General features: G+C 37.3%; 1 protein-coding gene across 1 annotated transcript in view; it reads left to right on the top strand.

Annotated features, from left to right (window-relative positions):
* Positions 1-17,734, top strand: part of ubr4 (ubiquitin protein ligase E3 component n-recognin 4) — a 54,755-nt gene that overhangs the window by 16,778 nt on the left and 20,243 nt on the right. The window contains exons 31-54 of the mRNA XM_016283139.1: positions 307-498; positions 583-653; positions 744-891; positions 2,479-2,712; positions 2,800-2,970; positions 3,060-3,242; positions 3,329-3,487; positions 3,578-3,730; positions 5,366-5,593; positions 5,711-5,868; positions 5,991-6,162; positions 10,429-10,630; positions 10,720-10,883; positions 10,998-11,214; positions 11,579-11,795; positions 12,542-12,605; positions 13,438-13,572; positions 13,675-13,849; positions 13,933-14,073; positions 14,166-14,287; positions 14,375-14,486; positions 14,586-14,716; positions 15,318-15,495; positions 15,987-16,091. Of these exons, the coding sequence (XP_016138625.1) occupies positions 307-498; positions 583-653; positions 744-891; positions 2,479-2,712; positions 2,800-2,970; positions 3,060-3,242; positions 3,329-3,487; positions 3,578-3,730; positions 5,366-5,593; positions 5,711-5,868; positions 5,991-6,162; positions 10,429-10,630; positions 10,720-10,883; positions 10,998-11,214; positions 11,579-11,795; positions 12,542-12,605; positions 13,438-13,572; positions 13,675-13,849; positions 13,933-14,073; positions 14,166-14,287; positions 14,375-14,486; positions 14,586-14,716; positions 15,318-15,495; positions 15,987-16,091 (3,832 nt within the window). The remainder of the gene's footprint in view (positions 1-306; positions 499-582; positions 654-743; positions 892-2,478; positions 2,713-2,799; positions 2,971-3,059; positions 3,243-3,328; positions 3,488-3,577; positions 3,731-5,365; positions 5,594-5,710; positions 5,869-5,990; positions 6,163-10,428; positions 10,631-10,719; positions 10,884-10,997; positions 11,215-11,578; positions 11,796-12,541; positions 12,606-13,437; positions 13,573-13,674; positions 13,850-13,932; positions 14,074-14,165; positions 14,288-14,374; positions 14,487-14,585; positions 14,717-15,317; positions 15,496-15,986; positions 16,092-17,734) is intronic.

Here is a 17,734-nt window from a genome sequence, read left to right as displayed (position 1 = left end):
AGATTACTTCCTCTTTTTGTCCGGGTTTCGTTTCTGCGTGTCATAAACTCTTGGGGCGAGGCTTCTAAACCGGGGTGTTTTTAGGGGCATGATATTCAAATGACGATTGTTTTCTGGCGCCACATTTATCAACATACAATCATTTGTACGATGAGATTGGCGGCATACGAATGTTTCATCAATCACACGTGAACTCTGCCGTAAGTTGATTTGTGCGCACAGATCTGCGCTCGTTTCTACGTTAGATTGATAAATGAGGCCCATTGTTTTTGTGTGGCACCATAAGTGAAACATTCTTGTTTGCAGCATGCAAGCATGCTGGAGTGTGCCTGCCACATCATTTCCTACCTGGCAGATGTGATGAATGCTTTAAGGCAGAGCAGCGGCCAGGGCTCATCCCAGCTCTTGATGGAGGGTGAGGAAAAGGCTATTGAAGTTGACTCTGACTGGGTGGAGGAGCTGGCTGTAGAGGAGGAAGACTCACAGGCTGAAGACTCGGTCAGGAGGCGGTCTACTCACTGTGCCTTAGATTTAAATATTGTTTCAATTTTTCCAATCATATCTGAGTTTCTTGTGTTTTAGGATGAGGATTCGCTCTGCAATAAGCTATGCACCTTCACCATCACACAAAAGGAGTTCATGAACCAGCACTGGTAATGGATCCACTCGGCATTCCTTTGCTATGCAACAGAAGCATTCAGAAGCTGTGCTGTCGCTCTAACTTCTTGCTCTTCCCCATACAGGTATCACTGTCACACTTGTAAGATGGTGGATGGGGTAGGTGTGTGCACAGTGTGTGCCAAGGTCTGTCACAAAGATCATGAGATCTCCTATGCCAAATACGGCTCTTTCTTCTGTGACTGCGGTGCCAAGGAGGATGGCAGCTGCCAGGTGAGACCGAATACTTCAGGTCATCATGGGAAAAGAGCAACTGCGGTAACTTTGGCTTGCAAATCATTTATTATTGACTGACATTAGCTCATTTCAGACCTCCCTCAATTCATCAGGGTTTGCAACATTTCATCTTTTCCTTTTTTGATAGTTAAGCAAATCTATCCTACTTACTGTTTGGTAGTTTATTAATTCAGATGAATTCAGTTCATTTCATTATATTGTTAAAGGAATACTTCACCCAAAAAATAAACAATTACTCATGTTGTTTCAAAGCCACAGGAATAGTTGTTGCGTACCTGTTTCCATAGTAGTAACTATTGCTGTTAAACTCCACAAAAGACAAAAAAATCAACAAAAAAAGTAGTCAAAAACTACTAAATGAAGACTTGCATTGTCACAAGCTGTAACAATCAAAAACAATTTGTGTCATAAAAATTTCATAATTTCAAATTTTGTTGAATTAATATTCAGTTCATTTACTGATCAAGAATGCAATATTTAAGTCTCCAGCTTTCTGTGTGCAACTCTGTTATTGCATGGTTTTAGCTTATTACAATAACAAATGTAGCATTCCTTAGTTTTACACCCAACACAAAATTTCAGTCCTTTTGTATTGCATGGATGGACGAAAAGTAAATGGTTCAAACCTGTTACAAATCCTTTTATTTTTCGAAATAGTTTATCAGTAACTACAAAAAAAAACATTTGAACCCAAACTAGCATAAGCTTAAGTAAGCTCAACTTAGACAAAATTTGCAACTTTTGATTGCTTATTTACTTGCACTAATTTTCAAAAGTTATAAGAGTCGGTATAATATTTTTATGTTTCTTGTTCTCTCAACGCCTGCATCTATTTGATCCAAAATACAGTAAAAACATTAATATTTTTGAAATAGTATTACAATTTAAAAGAATGATTTTCTATTTTAATATATTTTGATATGTTTTCAGCAGCCATTACTTCAGTCTTCAATGCCACAGAATCTTTCTGAAATCCTTCACAAATCAATTTCTTAAAAAAATATATAATCTTGCTGACTTTAAACTTTTGAATGGTAGTGTATTTATTTAATTTATAAATTTACATTTTGCCAGTTTTATTCAACGTTTATTTCTAGAAAATTGTGGAATTGCACAATCCAGATAGCTGCAAAAATTAGAAAAGGAATTACAAAAAACACTAATACAAAGTGTAGACACAAATAAATACTTCATTTTTATTTTGATGGCCCATTTAATACCTTGTTTATGAAAAAATGTGGAACAACATGAGGGTGAGTAAATTGTTACAATTTTAATGTTTGGGTGAACTGTTCCTTTAATCTTCAATAGAGTTGTTGTATTTCCTTAAGATTTTCACTTAATTTTCTAATCTAAAAAGCTTTTTCAGATGATCATTTAAACATTTAAGCCATATCCACTCATGCATGTCTCCTTGATGGAAACACAAAGCATGTAACAGTCCAATTTGATTCCCTCTTCCCTGTGGTGCCCCCTCCTGGCATATACATCCTTTGTAATTTAGCCTGAGTAATTAAATGTATCCCATGTCCCTGATCTTGGGTCTGTATCCTTGTTTTACAGGCTCTAGTGAAAAGAAGTCCCAGCAGTGGAATGAGCTCCACCATGAAGGAGTCCTCGGCATTCCAGAGTGAGCTGCGCATGCCGGAGAGCGCCATCCGCCACCAGAGCTCCTCACCCGCGGACAAGGGAAAAGTCACCATCTGTGACGGCAAAAGCAGCGACGACGACAAACCTAAGAAGAGCAGCGTGTGTAAAAACATCGAGGGCTGCAGAGAGGATCTACTCATCCAAGTGGTACGAGAATTTCTTCGCTCTTTATTCTCTGAAACTGTTTTGATATCAAAAGTGCATCTGACTCACTGTAATCATTCTTTTTCACAGGCGAGCTCCTCCACTGCAGCCCTGGTGCTGGAGTTGCTCATTTTCCTAATGGACGCCATTCAGACCAATTTCCAGCAGGCATCGGCGGTGGGTAGCAGCAGCCGGGCTCAACACGCTCTCAACGAATTACACACTCAAGACAAGACTGTTGAGATGACAGACCAGCTCATGGTATGAACCAAACACCTTAAGAATAATTCTAACACACGTGGATTTCTTGAATCACAATTGCTAACACTAAACATGTTTTTATCCTACAGGTTCCCACACTGGGCTCACAAGAGGGCGCTTTTGAGAACGTCAGGATGAACTACAGTGGAGATCAAGGACAGACCATCCGCCAGCTCATCAGCGCCCATGTGTTGCGTCGGGTGGCCATGTGTGTGCTGTCGTCCCCTCACGGACGCAGACAACACCTCGCTGTCAGCCATGAGAAGGGCAAGGTAATCCAGAAAACCCGAACGTGTGTTTGTATCATTGCAACTTCATGTTTAATTGTGACTACATGGTGATTGGCTGTTTTTTGCAGATCACGGTCCTGCAGTTGTCTGCGCTGTTGAAGCAGGCTGACTCCAGTAAGAGGAAACTGACTCTGACTCGCCTGGCCTCCGCTCCAGTCCCCTTCACAGTGCTCAGCCTCACAGGAAACCCCTGTAATGAGGACTATCTGGCAGTGTGTGGACTCAAGGTAAGAAACACAGTGAAGGAAACTATGAAGGATTTATTTCACAGGTTTGTTTCCGCTGACTTTAGTCTTGTTTCTCTGTCTCATCTGCAGGACTGCCACGTTCTGACTTTCAGCAGCACAGGCTCTGTCTCAGATCACTTAGTCCTGCATCCTCAACTTGCCACTGGAAACTTCATCATCAAGGCCATATGGCTTCCTGGATCACAGACTGAATTGGCTATCATCACTGCTGATTTTGTCAAGGTGATTAATATTGTCAAATAAAAAAATTGATACACAAATTTAAAAAAATTGTAAAATAAATTAAATGTATAAAAATATATGTTTGGGCTAGTAATATCAGTAATATTTTTGTTGTTTGAAAAGTCCCTAATGTTCAACAAAGCTGCATTTATTTAATAAAAAATACAGTACATTAAAATGTTAATACAACTTAAATTATGTTTTCGGTTTTAATATATCTTAAAGGATTAGTTCACTTCTGAATTAAAATTTCCTAATTTACTCGCCCCCATGTCATCCAAGATGTTCATGTCTTTCTTTCTTCAGTCGAAAAGAAATTAAGGTTTTTGAGGAAAACATTCCAGGGTTTTTCTCTATATAGTGGACTTCAGTGGGGTTCACTGGGTGGAATATCCAAATTGCTGCTTCAGTGCAGCTTCAAAGTGTTCTACACGATCCCAGACGAGGAAGAAGGGTCTTATCTAGAGAAACGATCTGTCATTTTCTATTAAAAAAATTACAATTTATATACTTTTTAACCTCAAACTCTCTCATCTTGTCTAATTCTGCGTGAACTCTGTGCATTCCGGTTCATGACAGTTAGGGTATATCGAAAAACTTCCATCTCATTTTATCCTCCAACTTCAAAATCGTTCTAAATCGTCCTACATCGCTCTTTTACCGTTTTTTGTAAAGGGCATTTGACCTTCTTTGCACGTTCACTTTGTAAACACTTTTGTAAACGCTGCTACTTCTGCAGCGATGTAGGGCGATTTTGAAGTTGGAGGAGAAAATGAGATGGGAGTTTTTCGACCTACCCTAACTGTTTCGAATGGGACTGCATACATGTAGAGTACACATGTGCATTGCAGAGCTACACAAGACAAGCGTTTGAGGTTAAAAAGTATATAATTTTTATTCTTTTTTAGAAAATGACCAATTGTTTCGCTAGATAAGACCCTTCTTCCTCATCTGGGATCGTGTAGAACACTTTGAAGCTGCACCGAAGCAGCAATTTGGATATTCCTCCCAGTGAACCCCACTGAAGTCCACTATATAGAGAAAAACCCTGGAATGTTTTCCTCAAAAACCTTAATTCCTTTTCGACTGAAGAAAGAAAGACATGAACATCTTGGATGACATGGGGGTGAGTAAATTGAGTAAATTTTAAATCAGAAGTGAACTAATCCTTTAAGATGTTATGTATTCCTGTGATGGCAAAGGTGAATTTTTGGTGCCATTACTCTTCAGTTTCGCATGATCCCTCAGAAATTATTCTAATTTGCTTATTTAGTGCTCAAGAAACATTTCTTATCAATGTTGTAATTTTAAAAAAAATTTTGTAGAAACCTTTTTTCAGTATTTTTTGATGAATAGAAAGTTCAAAAGAACAACATTGATTTGAAATAGAAATCTTTTGTAACATAAATGTCTTTACTGTCACTTTGATCAATTTAATGCATCCTTGCTGATCAACTTTGGTAAAAAAAATTCTTACTGACCCCAAACTTTTGAATAGCACTATGTATAACGATAGTTCTTGCTGTATTTAAATTAATATACATTTATCCTCAAAAGGGACACACATTTGCCTATATAGTCATGTGTCATCAGTTCTATCATAAGTAATGTCTCATAAATCACTATTTTTTGCAGATTTATGACTTATCTGTGGATGCCCTGAGCCCCATGTACTACCTCCTGCTACCAAGTTCAAAGATCAGAGATGCCACATTCCTGTTCAACGAGGAGGGCAAAAACATCATTGTGATCATGTCCTCAGCTGGCTACATGTACACTCAGGTGATGGACGAGTCCAGCAGTGCCCAGCATGGTCCTTTCTATGTCACCAACGTTCTGGAGATCAACCACGAGGACCTGAAGGTTTTACAATGTTCTGTCTTCCTATATAGTCAGATAGACTGCAATAAGTTAACCAAGTAGATTCAGAATGGATTGAGTGTGACCGCATGCTGAGTTTGTTGTGTGTTTGCTTCGCAGGACAGTAATGGCCAGGTGGCTGGAGGCGGAGTCTCTGTGTATTACTCCCACGTCCTGCAGATGCTCTTCTTCAGCTACAGTCAGGGCAAGTCATTCGCTGCCACAGTGAGCTGCAGCAACATGGAAACACGGAGACTCTTTACCATCAATGTCAAAGGGTAGGATTCTTCTTCCTCTTCTAAATTTGTACAGAAACGTTTAATCTAAAAAAATTAGATTGTAACACTCTTTCGCTCATGTGTTTTGTTTTTCTCTAATGTTTGTTCTCTTGCACATGCAGATCTAATGGAAGTAGTAAGACATCTCCAGCACTCTGTCAGTGGTCAGAAGTGATGAACCACCCAGGTTTGGTGTGCTGTGTCCAGCAGACCACAGGCATCCCTCTGGTCATCATGGTAAAACCAGACACGTTCCTCATCCAGGAGATCAAAACCCTGCCTGCAAAAGCTAAGGTCAGTTTTTAGAAATTCCTAGTGGTCCTAAGGAAGTATAAAATATATTATAATAGTTTAAATATTTTATTGTAAAAAAACACATTGATTTCTAGGGCTGGGTTTTGACACAAATTTCACGATTCGATTCTCATTCACAAGTTTTCGATTCGATTCAATATCGATTAATTTGGATTATGGCTGCACGATTAATCGAATGCGATTGTCATGCGCATTTTGTTAGTAAAGCCGGTTCTGTAATCAGCAGGAAATCATCATCACGTGCTTTCAGATGAAGCAGTATTTACTACACATAGCCGTAGTTCACTGACAAGTTATGCAAAAAGTTTTATTGCGTGATTATGAAATCGAAGAAATCGTTCACGATAGTGACAGCTTGTTTGCATAGCTTCTCGGTGAACTACGGCTCTGTGAAGTAAATGCTGCTCCATCTGAAAGCATGTGAAAATACCACATTTAATAACATATTTTTACTCCAAACTCACTTCATAATGTCAGTCGAGTGTTTGAAATAAATCCTTCTGTGAGATGATGTGGCTTCTTACACAGAATAAGGCACGCAACATATTTCATAGCATTTAAGCAGTGATAAAGGCATTGCATTATAAATATACTTTATTTTAATGAAAATTATAATAATAAGAACTCAGATAAAGCGTATATTGCCGTAGTCGTGTGTTTATTAGTCACGTTGAATCAATGAAAGCAGTTGAATCTTCTGTTTATTCAGCTGCAGCAATAGGCATTTACTGGGTTTCTTCTGCGAGGCGTATTTGGAGTTTCAGTGTGAGAGCGCCCTTTGGCCTTTGGATGGAGATTTACTGCTGATCACAGAACCGTGCTTCACTGAAAGATATGCATGACAATCGCAGCTTCTGTTGAATCACGATCTCGATTCCATTTCGGTTTATCGTGCAGCCCTATTTTGGATATATATAGGCATAGTACTTGCCAAATTTTCTCAAGGAAAAAAAATCTCTCAACTAATGCTGTAAAATATACATGAGAGTGATTTGGTACTAGATTACTATAATATTGAAGGTTAAAATTGACTGATTTGTAAGCTATAGCATACAACTGTTAAAATTACACAATGAAGTTTTTAAAATAATAAAGTTACAATTACATAATTGAAATTCTACTTCAATTCGTTTTTTTTTTTTAAATATAAAAATGTAAATGGTGGGTGTCATAAAAAAATTGATAGATTTATTCAAACATTAAACATAAGAACAGTAAAAATGATAATGAATATGTTGTATGGTTCATATATTTAGCAAAATACAACAGCAAAATCTACAGTTTATTTTTCTGGCTGACTAATGAGTTTATGGTCACCGAATATGTTTGTTTCTGAGGTAAATGTGACGTTACCTGACATTGTTTACAAGACTTTATATTGAAGTATTTGCGCGGCTGAAACACTGACTGAGCGATTACATGAGACAGGATACAGATTGTAAAGTTGTACTCTTTATTTGAACTTGCCTTTGGACGTTCAGTCATGTTTATTTTGTGTTGAAGCTGGTGTTAATGTGGAGGAGATGATCAGTTCACGTGCGCCTCGTGCTGCTGTGTCTGTTGAACTGAGGCACTACAGCAATCTGTCACTCCACTTTAAACAGCACCAAAACAGCATTTATTTTTTAAATACTGCAAAACAATGGACATAAATTGAAACCTAGGACTTTGTTTCATATTAAAAGTACCAAAGCACAATGCTTATTGCGATTTATTGGATGGGAAGTGCCCTTCAATGTTCCGTCCATTAACTGAAAACAGGCTACACTAATCGATTCTTGGGATTTAAGAATCGATATTGTTCCATAAAAAAGAGAATCGAATGATATCGATATTTTTTACCCAGCCCTATTCATTTCTGTGATAAGTGTGAATCGTTTAATGCAACATCTGTTGTTTTTGACTCCTGAGGCTGCGCTAATGTTTTTACTCACTTTCTGTGGCTAGCATATGCTCACACTAATTCATTGCAATTAATAATGTTAGATGTGATTAATCACAGAAAACTGTGATAAAATTTATTCACAGCCATGGAAATATTATAAAATCATGTTTTTTTTTTTAAAATAATAATTAATATTTAGTAATAATTAAATTGAGATTACAAGCATATTGACACTGAGCTATTGAATCTATTATCATTCTTAGTTTCAGTAGTCATTGGACATACCGAACAAGTTCTTAATAAAAAATTAATATCCACTGCTGTGCTCCTCTTACCAGAATCCCGTATCAATTAAACATGGTTAAAATTCTCTTGGGAAATTATATTGCTCAGCGAGCACTTTCAAAGAAATTTCTACGTAAACCCTGAATCCATTTTAGCGTTGTATATAAGTTTTAAAAATTGCTCTCTTTGTGGTATTTCAACTTGTTACTCACCATGAAAATAGCCAAAGTAGGGCTGGACGATATGGCCAAAAATTATATCACTATATATTTCTTAATTTCGGTTGATACAATATAATTCCGATATCTATATGAACACTATTAAAAAAAGCCTTGTAAAAACTGCCAAGAACACCCACAACAGATGTCTGTGCATACAAACTTATGAAAAATGAATTTGCCAAGTCTGACACCTCTTATAAAACCAGATAATATTTTAGGGGGAAAAACAGCACAAATAAATTAATGTTCATCTTTTATTTGTATTTAGCCTTCATACAAACAAGAAATGTGTAATCTCTGTCAAATAATCGTCTCAGACTCACCTAATTAATATTAATATCTTTAACATCAAACTATAGGCTAACATACACTACCAGTCAAAAGTTTTTGAACAGTAAGATTTTTAATGTTTTTTTTAAAGAATTCTCTTCTGTTCACCAAGCCTGCATTTATTTGATCCAAAATACAGCAAAAACAGTAACATTTTGAAATGTTTACTATTTAAAATAACACTTTTCTTTTTGAAAATATGCAATTTATTCCTGTGATTTCAAAGCTATATTTTTAGCATCATTACTCCTGTCACATGATCCTTCAGAAATCATTCTAATATTTTCATTTGCTGCTCAAAAATCATTTATTATAATGTTGAAAACAGTAGAATTTTTTTCAAGTTTCTTTGTTGAATAGAAAGTTCAGAAGAACAGAATTTATCTGAAATAGAAATCTTTTGTAACATTATAAATGTCTTTATCATCACTTTTGATCAATTTAAAGCATCCTTGCTAAATAAAAGTATTCATTTCTATAATTTCTTAAAAAAATAAAAATAAAAATCATACCGACTCCAAGCTTTTGAATGGAATAGTGTATAATGTTACAAAAGCTTTTTATTTCAGATAAATGCTGATCTTTGGATCTTTCTATTCATCAAAGAATCCTGAAAAAAAAAATTTAATATTGATAATCAGCAAATCAGCATATTATAATGATTCATGTGACACTGAAGACTGGAGTAGTGATGTTGAAAATTCAGCTTTGATCACAGGAATAAATGACATTTTAAAATATATTCAAATAGAAAGCAGTTATTTTAAATAGTAAAAATATTTCAAAATGTTACTGTTTTTGCTGTACTTTGGATCAAATAAATGCAGGCTTTTTGAGCAAAAAAAAATCTTACTGTTCAAAAACTTTTGACTGGTAGTGTAGGCTGATTATTTTTACAGATTAAAACAAATGTGCTTTAGCCAGTATAAAGAGTATGAAAAGTGCTCTGAGTTGCTGCAGAAAAACAAAAAGAGCAACAACAAAAACATGTTGCTGGAGACAGGCTTATTATTGAAAATGCAAACTGATTGTCTGCCAGCAGGAGGCGCTTTGAGAGCGGTTGTAATCAGAACGGCTGTAATCAGCTCCGCTCATGAACGCTTCTTTATCAGATAAAATGAAAATGCCATCGAAACTTTTCTGAAGACAGTCCTTTCCCTTCAGAGATACATTCATATAAAACACCTGCGACGTGTTTTGATTTTGAAACGTGCAGTGCTCATGTTTATTCAACAAAGTCAAACGCCACAAATAAATCAATGTATGGGAAACACTGGTAATGTATATCGGAATGTATTTAAAAATCATATCACCGTTATTGAAAAAAATTATATGGTGATACATATTGATATTGAATTATTGTCCAGCCCTAAGCCAAAGAAGCTGGCAAATGTCATTAAAATGCCAACCATCCAAACAAATTTAGTACCAATACCAGGGTACCAGAGGCCTAATATAAATAGTAAAGATAAAGCCTAATATGGTGCAAACACAAATAAGAAAAAGTCTCTCTCTTCCCCTCAGATTCAGGACATGGTTGCGATCCGCCACACAGCAAGCAACGAGCAGCAGCGCACCACCATGATTCTGCTGTGTGAAGATGGCAGCCTCCGTATATACATGGCCAACGTGGAGAACACGTCCTATTGGCTCCAGCCCTCCCTTCAGCCTAGCAGTGTGATCAGCATCATGAAACCAGTCCGCAAACGCAAGGCAGCCACGGCTAGTGAGTCATGCCACATTTTCTCTGATTAATCACGTTGTTTAGTGTTGTTTAAAGATATTTATGTTCCATTTTGTTTTTTTCCTCCTCAGCCACACGCACATCCAGCCAAGTTACTTTCCCTGTTGACTTTTTCGAGCACAATCAGCAGCTAACAGAGGTGGAGTTTGGAGGCAATGACCTGCTGCAGGTCTACAACGGCCAACAGATCAAACACCGCCTGAACTCTACAGGGATGTATGTGGCCAACACCAAGGTAACAAACATGATTCCAGCTAGAATATTATTTAGAAGTTACCATCAATGTGTTGCTAAGACATTTTAGCTTCTTTTTTTACTTGGAGTCATTTATGTTGGTTCCTGTCAACAGCCTGGAGGTTTCACAGTGGAAGTAGTGAACAATAACAACTCAATGGTAATGACAGGAATGAGGGTGCAGGTGGGCACTCAGGCCATTGAGCGAGCTCCCTCCTACATTGAAATCTTTGGACGTACCTTGCAGTTGAACCTGACCCGCTCCCGCTGGTTTGACTTCCCTTTCACTCGTGAGGAAGCCCTTCAGGCAGACAAGAAGCTCTCCATTTTCAGTAAGAGCCCAACAGACAAAACAGAAAAATAATAATTAATTACATTTAAATTAAAAAAATAAAAAATAAAATGGCATGATCTTTTTTAATTCAGAATATTGTGAAATAAAATTAAGTGGATATTACAGATTTGTTTTATTTAATGTCACATTTACTTAGAGATTGTGATCTTTCATATATGTATTTGAGTGTGTGTGTCATAATTTTTTTAAATAATTGACACATTTTGATATATTTCTATATGGAGTTTATATAAATGTCCGATTGCAATTTTTTATTAAATTATTTAAAAAATGTAATTCCTAACATTTAAGCTCTTTATATTAGGAGTGATTATAATTAATGCTGATGTTTTTTGTTTCAGTTGGTGCTTCAGTTGACCCAGCAGGTGTCACCATGCTGGACTCCATTAAGATTTATGGCAAAACCAAAGAGCAGTTTGGCTGGCCAGATGAACCGCCTGAGGACTTCCCTTCAGCTGCAGTCAACAACGTGTGTAGTCCCAACCTAAACCAGAGCAATGGCACCGGAGACAGTGACATCACCAGTCCCATCACAACAAGCGGCACTGTACTGGAGAGGTACACTTGTCTCCTAAGCCGGTGTGCTCTGATTTCAACCTTTTATTTAATATGATTTCCTGTAAAGGAAAAAAAAAACATGTCTTCTATCTTTGTCTTCATTTCACTTAATTCACTGCATTTAATCTGTATTATTGTTTCAAGAGTGCCCGTAATTGATGTCAATTAACGTAACTGAAACGAAGAGCAGAGGAGAGAAAAGGGAGTGGGGGTGTGTGCGACGTGTCCAGTGCATGGCTGCCATCATAATGACCTTGTGCTAGCATGCTTACGTTTCCTGTGTTTGACATACAAATCATTTTACGCATTTCTTTTCTGTGATCCTCACACATTTTTCTTTTTCTTTGCTCCCTAAAACAATAAAAAAAAAAAGTTGTGAAACTGAGTCCTTATCAGCCTTGGACCGGTTAGTAACCGCCCTTTCTCTGCTTGTGTGCATGGTGGTTTGCTTGTGTGTGTGTGTGTATGTGTGTGTGTGTGTGTGTGTGTGAGACAGCAGTCAGACTGAGCTTGCTCTGGTGTAGATCATGCAGGACAAATACAGCATTTATAAAGACAATAGTAATCACATAGGTGTTTTACTTTAATGCTTTTAGCGTTTGATTATGTGTTATGGTTTGAAAATGGCAATGCTTTGAGAATGATGTAGAATTGGAATATGTGTGGACTTTGTATGGTTTGTATGGACTGCTATAATTTTAATATTACACATTGCTTTCCCTATCTAACTGTTGTCTGATCTCTAGGTTGGTGGTCAGCTCACTGGAAGCTCTAGAGAACTGCTTTGCTGTGGGTTCCCCCAATGAAAAGGTAAGGAAATCTTGTTCCTTTTGGGATTAGGCATATCAAAAGTACCAGTAACAGGTGATCCGAAATTAAGAATGCATGTTTAAAATGATGTACGCTCGCATAAGATGAAGAATCCATGTCATTTACTTAATAAAAGCAGTTTTTCCATGCTGAGATCACATGACCAGCTGATATACTACTTGCTTTATCTCCATAACCTTGTTATTGGACAAATTAGTCATGGTTGACTCTGAATAGCACATTTCTAGCAATCTACATCCACACAACTAGGTGTCAGTATAATTCCAAAGATGACAGTTATATTGGCCTGCACAACATAAACTAAAAATGATACCTTTAGTATTCATGTAGATGCATTGTAAATATTTCAGTGCCTGTTCAATGTTTGCTGTGAAATCAAATTTGGTTTTAAAAATCATTGAAATTTTGGTTTTGTGATTACACTACTTAAAGCAACTGTTATTTTAGTATTAAATATTAAATATATTTAGGTATTTATTAATATTTCGAATTAGCTTTTTCCAATTATTAATTGAATAAGAAATCATTTTTATTGGTTTTACATTTAGTTTGTTTTTTTTATATTTCCATTAAATTTTTAGTAATTTTAATACTTCTAGTTCTTATTACAATTTTGTATTTTTTTTTGGTTCAGTTTTTAATGTGTTTTATCATTTATTTTATATTTTCAGTTAACAAAAACTAATTTGTAATAGTTTTAATTCAAAATTACAGCACTGCTTTTTGCTGGGGGGGGGAGGTTCAGATTGTTTCAGTTTGTTTTGAATGAAATTTTCATTTACTTGTGACTTTCCATCCCTATGATCTACAGGAGAAAAATAAAACTACTGCTCTAGAGTTGGCCACTCTCCTCTTGTCCATCCCCACTCCTGCTGGAGTACAACAGCAGACCAAAGGCCTTCTGGCTAGCCTCCACACCAGTCGCACAGCCTACCACAACCACAAGGTACAAACATGATCCCTGCTGATCAGAACTTTATCCTGTTTTAGACATGAATCACCATATCTTTAAGCTCAGCTTTCTTCTTTCTGCTTAATCTGTGTTTAGGATCAGTCTCTGCTGAGCAATGCAGTACAGTGTCTGAACAGCTGTAGTAAAGAAGGGAAGGAGCTAGACCCTGATGTGTTCCAGAGGCTGGTGATTACAGCCCGCTCCATCGCCATCATGAGACCCAACAACCTTGTGCACTTCACCGAGTCCAGACTTCCTCAGTCAGACACTGGTACACCCATTGAACTTCTTCGACATTCATCTTGTTGTCCTTTTATGCACCTTGTCATAAAGTCATTTTTTTTCTTTCTTCAGATATAGGTGATGATGGGAAGGATGGACTGAAACAAACTGATACTGAGAATTGTAGCTTCATCATGCAGCTGGTCACTAACTTCTGGAAGCTTCATTCTCTCAAACCCAAGAACGCATTTTTGGCTCCCGCCTGTTTGCCAGGTACATAGTCACACAGTGGTATTTATTGATTTGAGTCACACTAGGAGTTCATCGATTTATTGTTTCAGGAAACTGACACGTTTTTCTTTTAGGTCTAACTCACATTGAAGCCACAGTCAATGCACTGGTTGATATCATTCACGGTTACTGCACCTGTGAGCTGGATTACATCAATGTGGCATCTAAAATCTACATGCAGATGCTGCTCTGCCCTGTACGTATCCTATTGTGGTTCTTCTCCATGATCATTACATTTTGAAAAACATTTATATTGCAGTTCTCACATCTTTCTTGTCTGCAGGACATCTCTGTGAGCTTTGCCTGCAAACAGGCTCTGATTAGAGTTTTGAGACCCAGAAACAAAAGCAGACATGTGACCTTGCCTTCTCCCCCTCGCTCCAACACACCCATGGGTAAGAGCCGTGCCTTTCAGCTTTGTGACTTGTGAATCATACAAACACCTTACAATGAATCAACCCAAAAAAATGCATTGCTGTGCTTTTATATCCTAGGAGATAAAGATGACGACGATGATGATGATGCTGATGAGAAGATGCAGTCCTCCAACCTGACGGGAGGGGAAGGCGGCAGGCAGGAGAGTCAAGAGCAAAGCGAGGTGGACCACGGAGACTTTGAGATGGTGGTGAGTTTCGCAACCACTCTGAGTCCAGCTGTTGGACACTTAGAAGTGTTAATATGTGTATCTGACAATGATTAGACTGTGATATGTATGCATGTCAGCAAACCAACATTTACTGAACCAATAATAAAAAAAATTTAAGTAAAGTTATCGGGCAGTAATAATGATCATCTTTAAATCATGCAAGGTCATATAATTATATATTAATATACTACGTAATGAACAAATAATCATCACAAGTCAAGATGCATTAAAGTTTATTCCTAAGCATATTTTCCAAATATTCCAGAATGTGCACAATTAATCAGGAAGAAAACATCAACAATCAACTAAGTTTCCCCAAATGGATTCACTCCGTTATGAATAATGATGCACAAATATGAGGTGACCAGCTTCAAGTAAACTGAGAACACTAAATAGTCCAATTCATGCTTTTAATAGCCAGCTCCTAAAAAATCAGCCTCTGGTGAAACATCTGCAATGAACACTTTAATGAAATATTTGAGATGGCGGTTGTTGCTTAAAAATAAGTCTTTGTCCAAAGTGCTGTATGTAAAGAAGGCGGTTGTTATGTAATCCTCTCCTCTCTGTGTTTGATCTGCAGTCTGAATCTATGGTCCTGGAGACGGCAGAGAATGTGAACAATGGAAACCCTTCTCCACTAGAAGCTCTGCTGGCAGGGGCGGAGGGCTTCCCACCCATGCTGGACATCCCTCCAGACGCTGATGATGAGACCATGGTGGAGCTGGCTATAGCTCTTAGTCTGCAACAAGACCAGCAAGGTCACTGCTTACACATTTCTGACCTCTGAGAGAAACATTTTATTTGTCTAGCAATTTTAGCTGTTGGTCAAATGTTTGGAATAAGGTTTTTTATTTTATTTTTAATTTTTTTGTAAAGTGTCTTATGCCCAACAAAGCTGCATTTATTTGTCAAAAAATACAGTAAAAACAGTAATATTGTGAACTATTATTACATTAATTTTTTTAAATGTAATTAAATTGTGTGATGGCAAAGCTTCAAACTTCAAAGTTGAGTTTTTTGCAGTCATTACAGCTATGCAATTACAGGAATAAATTACATTTTAAAACATTAAAATGGGAAACTGTTCTTTGAAATTATATTTTACAATGTTGCTGTTTTACTGTATCAAATAAATGCAGCCTTGGTGAACATTAGAGACTTTTTTGAAAAATCTTAATTGTTCTAAACTTTTGACTGGTCGTGCATTCATCGTCTAAATTGGAGTATATGTTATTTTATGTGTCTGCAGGTAGCAGCAGCAGTGCTTTGGGCCTACAGAGTCTGGGTCTATCCGGTCAGGCCCCAAGCTCCTCATCCCTGGATGCAGGAACCCTTTCAGACACCACTGCATCAGGTAACTGCACCCATCTCTCCACAAAACACACTTTCAGTTAGGGGTGGACGATCTGACGATTTTATATTGTGATCTTAAAGAGCGAATCGTAGAGATCATGATCTTTTATGCCCTCGTAATAATGTTAAAACTACAGCAGTGACCACCTTCTAGATGGCTGTGCTGACTGGCCAAATTATACCATGTGTCTCTATCATGTGTCTTGAATTCGTGGTCACATATTTGAAAAACAATCAGGTGCCAGCCTAAACGGTCAAATATACACAAAAATGTCAATGTCCGTCTCAAGTATTTACATAAATATTATAAGTGAACAGTATATTAGATCCCCGTTCATTCAGTCTAATGCAAATACATGCTGCTGTCTGTGTCATTAATGTTAATCAAACAAAAGACAGAGAAAATCACTCACTGCTCTTGACTGAATAACTTTAGTAGCTTTAAGAAGTAATTTAATTCATACAGTGGAGACTATGCAGTGTTTTAAGTTTAACTGGTTTTATTGACCATTTTGACAACTAATTGTTTAAAGGGGTCATATGATGCTGCTAAAAATAACATTATTTTGTGTATTTGGTGTAATGAAATGTGTTTATGCAGTTTAAAGTTTTGTAGTTGTGTCCTCTTTTGGAAGATCAAACAAAGTAGTTTCGCATTCACCACAAACAACACAGCGGCCTAGCGTGTGGGGAAGCCCCGGCTTAGCGTGCGCTGAGGCCAGGATAGAGTGAGCCGAAGCCCCGGCTTAACGTGCACTGGACCCCGGGCTGGACTCCGCTTTGTCCACGGTGAAAGTTGATGTATTCCCTCAGCGACCAGCACGGATCAGCTCTAGGCATGACGAAGTGGATATCGTCCTCTTTTGGAAGACCAAACTAAGTAGTTTCGATTTCACAACGAAGCACACAGTGTCTTCATGTCATGGCTACAGCATCAACAATACTACAGCGAGAATAAAAGTTATGCTGCCTTTCTTTGCTTGAACATTTGGGCGGCGTTATGCAAATCTTCCCACATAGTAAGGTAGATATGTGGGGGCATGTTAGAACGAGCCGTTTTAGGTAGGTGTGGTTGACTCTGAACTTTTATAAAGAATATCTCTTTGGATTTGAGACTTTAGTCTTTGCAACTTTACAGATCTTCTTTATGCACCAAGAGCTTGTAACACTCCAAAGAGAAAGGAAAAACTGAAATCGCATCATATGACCCCTTTAATGGAATATTGTGTTTTAAATTGTGAAAATAGATATGTCCATAGGCTTGTTCCAGTCTGCGTATTCTCGATAGTACATCTCAAAATTGGGTAGATTGCGATTTAGATTGTGGATTGTGATTGTCTGTTATAAGAAATTTATATGACATTGAGAAGATTGCCCACCCCTACTTTCTGACCAGCACTCCTCGTCATCTCTTTATGTCATTGTTTCTTTCAATTACAGTCATTTTTAAACATATGGCTGTTTTTCTATGTATATGTCAGGGTTCATACGGTCATGAAAAACCTGGAAAAGTCATGGAATTTTAAAACACCAATTTCCAGGCCTGGAAAAGTTTTGGAAAAATAAATAAACCCAGAAAGTTTTGGAAAAGTCATTGAAATCTATTTCACAAAACTCTGTATAATAGAATTGTGTTTAATCAGG

This window comes from Sinocyclocheilus grahami, unplaced genomic scaffold (assembly GCF_001515645.1).
Source record: "Sinocyclocheilus grahami isolate Dianchi unplaced genomic scaffold, SAMN03320097.WGS_v1.1 scaffold170.1, whole genome shotgun sequence".
NCBI classification, from domain to species: Eukaryota; Metazoa; Chordata; class Actinopteri; order Cypriniformes; family Cyprinidae; genus Sinocyclocheilus; species Sinocyclocheilus grahami.
This window is presented reverse-complemented; position numbering and strand designations above follow the sequence as displayed.